At 39.5% G+C, this 8,551-nt stretch overlaps 1 protein-coding gene across 1 annotated transcript; it reads left to right on the top strand.

Moving 5' to 3' along the window:
- Nucleotides 4,759-6,721, top strand: LOC109726160 (cytochrome P450 71A1-like). The gene is made up of 2 exons (XM_020255610.1): nt 4,759-5,615; nt 5,913-6,721. The coding sequence occupies exons 1-2, from the start codon at nt 4,914-4,916 to the stop codon at nt 6,528-6,530; spliced, it is 1,320 nt and encodes a 439-aa protein (XP_020111199.1). The 5' UTR covers nt 4,759-4,913; the 3' UTR covers nt 6,531-6,721.

Genomic DNA, 8,551 nt, shown 5'->3' with positions numbered 1-8,551 from the left:
CAAAGAAATTGCTCCAACCGAAACGATTGATGTAGGGGTAAGCCAAATTAATTAATTGTACGAAAAGAACATTTCTTAATTATTTATTATTTTCTTTTAAACTACAGTCCTCTCCTGAACGAGCCCCTTTTGCTCATTATTCGAAGATGCAGATGGGACGGCAGCTTCGCAGGGAAGCCCGTCTCGAGAAAAAGAGAGGGATGGAAAAGAAGAAGAAATATGTTGAAACGGCAGGCACGATGCCGTTACCGGGCGAGGTTGCATCACCTCGTTCTGCTCCTATCCCAACCTCAACTACAGGGAAAGAACAAATAAACATACCTCTTGAGCAAACTTTTGGAGATAAAAGTACTGTACCTCCCCGCTCAACCCAGGAGGCTTCTTCTCCTATTTCTGATGATCCTTTATCTGCAATCCTTCAATCCTTTTTGACTTCAAGCCCCAGTTCCACCGAGGGGGATGACTCTTCAACCATTGTCATTTCATCGGACACCCGAAGCAAGTTTGATGAATGTCTTAAAATATATGGCACCGGTATTCCTGGTTTGGCTCAAAATTAAGAACAATTTGATCGGCTATATGCCCTTTTACTTGATTTAACCGATCAATCAGATATTACTCCCGGTATAAAATATTTTGTAGCAATCTTATTACTTCAACTTTCATCTTTTTTGGCTCGGCAGCGATCTTTGGGCGCCGAACTTGTAGCTTTAGATCAACATTTTCATCGTGTTGATCATTTTAAGAAGAATATTTCTGATATAGCAGCTCTGAATACTGAAGTGCATCGAGAGGATAGAGAATTGGCTGATCAAGAATCGGCTCTACAAAAGCGGATCTTCACTCTTAGAGAAGAGTTAGCAGCAGCCGAATCTACTCTGGCACAAACCTCTGAGCGCCGACTTCAACTAAAAGATCAATTGAAGTCCAAAAGGGAAGAGGGGATAAGGCTTAAAGAGGAGCTTTCTCAACTTTACAAAGTTCATCCTCTGATGAAGCGCCGAAGGAAAGCTGCTGAAGCCGCCCAAGCTAACCTTATAGCCGAATGGAACCAACTCAAAGACTTATTATCTTGATTCGGCTGGTAATATTCTACCTTTAACTTTAATTATTTTCCCATATAGATGGGTAATATTTCTTTAAATATTTTTCGTTGATTGATTTTTCACTTTCTGACCCATCCCTGTTTTGCAAGTAATATACATTTCCTCTTGTGATTCGGCTAATCTGGAATGGTCCTTCCCAATTTGGGAACCATTTTTCATACATTCGGTCTTTTTGACTGATTGGAAAAACTAGCCGAAGTACTAAATCACCGACGACAAACGTCTTTGATCGAACTTTCTTATTATATGCACTACGTACTCGGCTTTGGTATGCTTGCATATTGTCTAAAACTATCAACCGAGTATCTATTATCTCCTCTGCTTTGTCTTTCATTAGATCAATATATTCATCAGCCGAGAGGTCTTTTTGTTTCTCTATCCTTAAAAAAGTAACTGTTATCTCAGTTGGAATTACGGCCGCGGCCGCGGATGATGACCCTCGAAGTTTGCGCCCACGATGGATCAAGCGATTCGGCCGATGAAGGATCGAATCAGCCGGGTTTGAAAACCTCTGCAGTAAATTCGCTTCGGCAGGATGAGCCGAATGGAGAGGGGAAGCCCAGAATTCGACTGAGAGATGAGCCGAATGGCTAAGCAACTCGAGATCTGATCGGCAGGAAGAGCCGAAAATGATTTTCTATTGAATAGCAAATGGGAAAAGTACAAGAATAGGGGAGTGATGCCCATAGGGCAGACAGACTCTAAGTATGAGAACAGGAGAGTGATGCCCTTAGGGCAGACAGACTCCAAGTATGCTAAATTACAGGAACTACTCCTAAGGAAAGCGATAAATGCGAGAATAGAAAGATGCAGGAAAATAAAGGTGGTTTTTTGTGCGCAGGGGCGAAGACCCTTTTTTCAGGGTGCCGTATGTCTATTTATAAAGTTGCCCTTGCGTTCAGTTATTGTCACTGCATGATCGGCCACTATCTCCTGATTTTTAGGACCACCTTCGGCCGATTGGAACTGCTCATAACCGCTTGCGGTTGCTACGCTTTTTGAATAGATGCGACTCATATCTTCTGGCGCGTTTTATATACTCCCGATCCATCATTTTGACATGGATTATGGTCGTAGTCCCGACTTGCCAGCTGTCCGCACTGAATTGGCCCAACAGTAAGAAAATTATTACTTGCACTAGGCATGCAAGTAGATATTGTATTTTATATTTTTTTAGACAACTTATAAAATTTTTAATCCTATATAATTTTATGTATGCTCCAAAATCTGGCCATTGGACTTCAAGGATGGAAGGTAATCTAGGCCGTTGCTATTGAGGCAAAGAATATTAGCGTGAATCGAAAACGAGAAATCTTGACCACTGCGCTGAAAAATTTTGGTCGTTCATTGTAAGGAAATGAGATAATTATGACTAAAAATTCGGTACTTGGCTGAGATTTGGTGGATATATGGTGGACTCAGAGTCGGATTCAAGGAGGCTATAAATATGTTAGTGGATCAGAAAGATAGAGGGACTTTTTTTTTTCTAATTAATCATTCACAAATTTAAGAGATTGAGAGACTTAAAAAGAATATAAGATAGTAGATATTAAGTTCAGTAGCTTTAACATGCATAAGCTTTACCGACCGTCCCTAGAGCAAGTGGCAAAAAATTTGGTGGTTGATATCCGAGACTCAAGTTCGAATCCTAATTGATTCACATTTCTAGCTAATTAAGTTTATTTATAAATAAAATAAACGAAGTCGGTGGCGTGTTATCTATCTCTCTCTTAAAAAAAAAAAAAAAAAAAAACATGCTTTAGCTTTCAGTAGTTTTAGATAGAGAATAGACCAAGGGTTTCAGTAGGTTTAGTCGTTCCGTACAACACATTATTCAAAGAGTTTAGTAGTATTTCAGATTCTTAGCCGAGATCCTAATCTTTCAGGGTCTTAACCTCAACAAACGATAGTAAACACTAGGAGGGAAAAAAAAAAGTACCGACGATAACGTCAAGAAGAATATGTAGCAGGTTGATAACCTACAGGGCACTTCTAATTCCTCAATGCCTCATAGACCTTCAGCTCTGCCTACGTCGGGAGGAATTCTACACTGTCACACCTGTACCACGTCATTAATAACAAGCCAATCACATTCCTTCTTTTCAAACAAAAGTGCAATAAAAATATTTTTTTTATAATTATGATGGAACATATACTCCTAAAAGGATACATTTGATTGGTTTGTTACGCCACATCACCAATATACCCGTTACATTCTAAAATTTTTCCAGCGTCGGACACATTATCCTTTGGCAACTTTGTCACTTCGAGGGCTTCCCTGTTGGAGGTTCAGGCTAGAATAGAGGTCTGAAGCGAGCTCCTCATTGTAATTTCTTCAGTTTGGCAATAAAATCCTCTTCAAAAAATTTTATTTTTGCTAACTAGATCATGTATATCAAGTCAAATTTTTATTTTATAATATTAATTATTAAAAATAAATTTTATTTTATAATATTAATTATTAAAAATAAATTTGATGTCATTAACAGACTCGAGGCCCGGAAAGCTTGCCGCACAATTAGAGTCCCAAGAAACGGTGGCAAATGAACCATTGAACATGTCAGTTAGTCAACGTGACGTGAGAGGAGGTGAATACTCCAAAAGACAAAAAGATGAAAAGTAAGACTTAAAAAAGAGGGGAAAAAGACAGGCACAATCTTAAATGATATGAGACATAAATTATATCTAAATAAAAGATCAGATCTTATCTTACAAAAGTAGGTCAGATATTGCGGCATCCAAAGCTGTTACCAACTCAATGGATTTGGTTCATAAAAATTAAAAAAAAAAAATTTATTTTAAACTGAAAAATAAAATGACAAATTATTTAAAAATATTTGATTGATTATTGGAATGAAAATCGAAATTAAAATTTAGAATTTTTGCGAGAATATTTGGATTAAGAGAAAGGAAGTAAGTATTGGTAAAAAAGAATTTTGAATAGTTTACTTTAGAATAGGCCAATCCGAAATTTAAAACAGAATTGGGCCCAAAATAGATTTGAATGTTCTCATTCTGGAGTGAAATGGGAATCGAAATTCGATTCCTATAAAACAAACTACAACTATCGAAATTAATGAATTCTGTTTCGATTTTATAGTTTAAAATAGATGACCAAATATGCCCAATATATATTAAGATTTGCTGCTATGCTTACAACTCTATTACGATTGTAATTTAGTCCATTTAAAAGAGTTTCTATAAACGCAATGTTGTGGCTTTGCAACATCCCTTTTAAAATTCTTTAGTTTTATATGTATGTAACATTGAAAATACACTGATTGATAGGCTAGGGCATTCTAATGACAACTAAAGCAGAAGCTATAGGGGTTAAAGTGCTAATTGAACTTTTGCGCCTGGTCAGTAAACTGCAAATGTGGGATTACAAGTTTTCAACTATATATATACGTCAGCATGAAAGCAAACTTTGCCTGCTGCCTGCAGCAATTGACAATATGGCTTAGCAGAGAACAGAAATTCCTGCAACAGCTGACAGTATAAATCATCATCAGCATCTCATGATTCTGAGAATCAGTTAACCTTCTCACATCTGGGCCTCTTTCTCTCGGAACGGAAACAAATCAACACTTGCTAATGGCTATCTACCAGATACTTCTCACCCTTCTTTTCATTGCGCTCCCCTCTATCCTCCTCCTCCTCCTGTCATCATACCGCACAAGTAAAGGTGCAAAACACACCCTCCCTCCGGGCCCAAAGAAGCTCCCCATCATAGGGAACTTGCACCAAGTACTTGGTCCTCATCCTCATCAAATCTTCTATAACCTCTCTCAGAAGCATGGCCCGCTCATGTTTCTGCAGCTAGGCAGCATCCCTTCGGTCGTTGTTTCGTCTTCCGAGATGGCGAGAGAAGTTCTGAAAACCCACGATCTCGATCTCTGCTCACGGCCGCGGCTCGTGGCGACAGACAGATACAGTTACAATTCCGTGGACGTGAGCTTCTCGCCCTACGGAGAATACTGGAGAGAGATGAGGAAGCTGTTCACCGTCGAACTCTTCGGGGCCAAGAGGGCACCAATCTTTCGCGCCATAAGAGAGGATGAGATGTCGAAGATGATCGAAGCAATCTCGCGTTCGTCGCCGTCGTCGTCGTCGTCGTCGTCTGCTCCGATTAATCTGAGTAAGACGATGGTTGATCTCGCGAATAACATAATATGCAGGGTTGCGCTCGGAAAGAAGTATCAAGAGCGGGAGGCTGAGGACGGTAAGCTGCAAAAGATCTTCAACGAGCTGCAGGTCATGTTGTGCTCGTTTTACGTCGAGGACTACTTTCCGTCGATGGGATGGATCGACAAGCTTCGCGGACTCATTAGTAGGCTCGAGAGGAATGTGAGAGAGCTAGATGCCTTCTATGAGCAGCTCATCCTTGAGCACGTCGGTCGCGAGAGAACGGCGAGATCGGATCAGGAAGATGTAGTCGACGCATTGCTTCGGCTCTCGAGGGATAACAAAGAACACCTGACAAACGACAACATTAAGGCGTTGATTTCGGTATGTTCTACCCGATTAATTAATTATAGATTTGCCTCGACATGTCGAAAATTGAGCATGTAACAATTAGTGAACTACTTTTATTGAATTATTGCAATCGAGGATCCATTATATATCTCAAGATATATAAATGGATTAGAATGAACAGCAATTAACCTTCTTATTAGAGTATAGTAAAGCGACACAGTCCTAATTACCAGTGGATGGCTAATAATATAAAACACTGGTTACCTAAAATTCTTGTGTAACCTATATTGTCGGTTGACTAACGTCTCCTCTTTGCGCAAAAATAATTAGGATATTTTCGTTGCTGGAACCGAAACAGCCGCCGCAGCCATGACGTGGGCAGTGGCGGAACTTATAAAGAACCCAGAACTCATGAAGAAGGCGCAAAATGAAGTAAGAACCGTCGTAGGACCGAAAGGAAAGGTGGAAGAAGACGATCTGCCGCAACTGCCGTATCTGAAATCAGTGATCAAGGAAACATTCAGACTCCACCCGCCGGTCCCGCTACTACTCATACACGAAGCGATCCGACATTGCTCGATCGGCGGATACGATGTGCTGCCGCGCATGAGGGTGTACGTCAATGCATGGGCAATAGGAAGAGACCCCGGCACATGGAAGGACCCTGAAGTGTTCAATCCTGAGAGGTTCACGGGCAGCGCGATAGATTACAAAGGCCATGATTTTGAGCTGATACCGTTCGGGTCCGGTCGGAGGATTTGTCCGGGGATGGGTGTCGGGTCTACGTCGGTCGAGCTCGCGGTCGCAAACTTGGTTTACTCTTTTGATTGGGAGCTTCCGGAGGGAATGAGGAGAGAGGAGATGGACATGGAAGAGCTGCCAGGCATGACCATGCACAAGAGGTCTGGTCTTCAGCTTGTGGCCATGCAGCATCATCATACTGCTTAGAAAAGCTGCCATTGTGAGGCTGTTTTATGTTAACTTTATTAGTACTCGGGCATATGCAGGTTGATGATAAAATTAAAATAAGTTTCTCTTGAATAGTCAGTCTCCTGTGTAACAATATTACCTGTAGTAGTGTCAAATAAAGGGTTTGCACAACTTCTTTCTGATAATAGCTAACTGAACACCTACTGAGATTTTTCTTGCTTCATAGAATTCAGTGGATACATTTTTCTATTGTAAGGAAAATAAATCTCGAGGGTCATAGTTGGATGAACTTTATGGGCTTGAATAAATCTAATCACGTAGCTTTCTGTCTCAATAAAATTATATCATATACTGTTTTTCGAAATAGAAAAGATTTTTTTTTTGAGAGAGATAGATAGCACGCTACCCGCTTCGTTTATTCGTTTATTTCACTTAGAAATAAACTTAGCTGGAAATGTGAATCAATTAGAATTCGAACTTGGGTCTCCGGTACCAACTATCAAGCCCTTTGCCACTTGCTTTAGAGACGGTTGGTGAATAGAAAAGTTATTATAATAAAAGAATGGCTAAAGCATACATCAGAGTCAAATATTGAGAATGATGGATAGTTTAGCCATGTTCCCAAGTTATTTTATCATTATCAAGAATCTTGAAAATTCTGCTGTCTTGATATCTGATTGGTTGCTTGGTTGACTCTTTCAAGCTAAAGATGTGGTGGGGGTCTCTTATACTTTCTAATTGAGGCTATACAGATTTTTTTTTTAGTATAACCCAAATCACACCTACAATATTTAGCTCCGCACGGAAACGCCTTATCACTAGAACTAGCAAACTGGGGATTGGGTAATCCGCAAAGCAGCTCATTATATCCGTGAATCATATAGGCATGGATAAAATTTACCCGTAAAATTTTGGATAGTCGAGCCCACAACCGGGTCATAGTTGTTCCATCTTTTTATAGTGCAGGTCCATATCCACTTGGTGGGTATGCAGGTTATTCGTAAAAAAAAAATTTTCTTTTTCGCTTCTACATTTTTCAAATACAAAACACAAATATATAATTTTTAAAAGTATAACATAACTTGTTGTTTAAAATACCAACAAACAATATAAAATCATGAAGCGTAATATAATATAAAAGTATTTTGTCCTCCGAAAATTTTATAATATAAACTTAGTAAAATTTTCATGGTTATAAAGTCAATATCATAAAGAGTATATATTTTTAAATTAAAAACAATATATGCGGGTATCCGTCGGTACCCGCGGGTTGCCTAACATGCCTATAATTTAACGGGTACCCATCCATTTTATCTAAAAAATGGCTACCTGCAGGTTGTCCAAAAGGCCCACAACTTGAAAAGTACCCACCCATTTTATCAAAAAATAGATATCCACATATTGTCTAAAATGCTCACAACTTAACAATTAAATATCCACCTATTTTATCCATAATTTTTTGGATAAAAAAAATAAATATCTATAGTCACAAATTTGCAAGTAATCTGTAAATATCCGCATGGATAGTGATTGCTAGGTCTACACTAGCGGACGGAGGGCAAAAATTCCACTGGGCTAACAGTGGAGAACCCAAACTCACGGTGGCTGCCATCTTGAGAAGTGACTTGCGACGGTAACCTGGAAACTAGTCTTTTCTCACTAATAATTTTGTAACCCCAAAATGTATCTCCGTAGGTTAGGTAGAAGATAATGCATTTGCATATTCATTCATTCATTCAGACATTGTGTCTGGACTATTGCATAAAAACCACTCAAAACCTTCCCCTCACATACGCCAACAGAGACCCACAACAGCACTCACTTCCCAATTATCTCGGACTTGTGCATAAAAACCACCCAAACCCTTCACATCACATTATATGCTGCGCCAACACAGGACCTGTAACAGCACGCAATTGCTCGTTATATATCTCGGACTACCGCACAAAAACCACTTCAAACTTCTCACAACTTACATGCCAACACAAACAGCACTCAATCTCCCATCCTATCCTTCTTATCGGCCTAGACACGAAAAG

The sequence above is a fragment of the Ananas comosus genome, linkage group 21 (assembly GCF_001540865.1).
Source record: "Ananas comosus cultivar F153 linkage group 21, ASM154086v1, whole genome shotgun sequence".
Lineage (NCBI taxonomy): Eukaryota > Viridiplantae > Streptophyta > Magnoliopsida > Poales > Bromeliaceae > Ananas > Ananas comosus.
This window is presented reverse-complemented; position numbering and strand designations above follow the sequence as displayed.

Bases quoted from the DNA above. Each gene is read 5' to 3' on its own strand.
- LOC109726160 (XM_020255610.1), top strand. From the start codon at position 4,914: ATGTTTCTGCAGCTAGGCAGCATCCCTTCGGTCGTTGTTTCGTCTTCC. The intron at 5,616-5,912 runs GTATGTTCTACC...AAAAATAATTAG, and splicing joins ACATTAAGGCGTTGATTTCG to GATATTTTCGTTGCTGGAAC.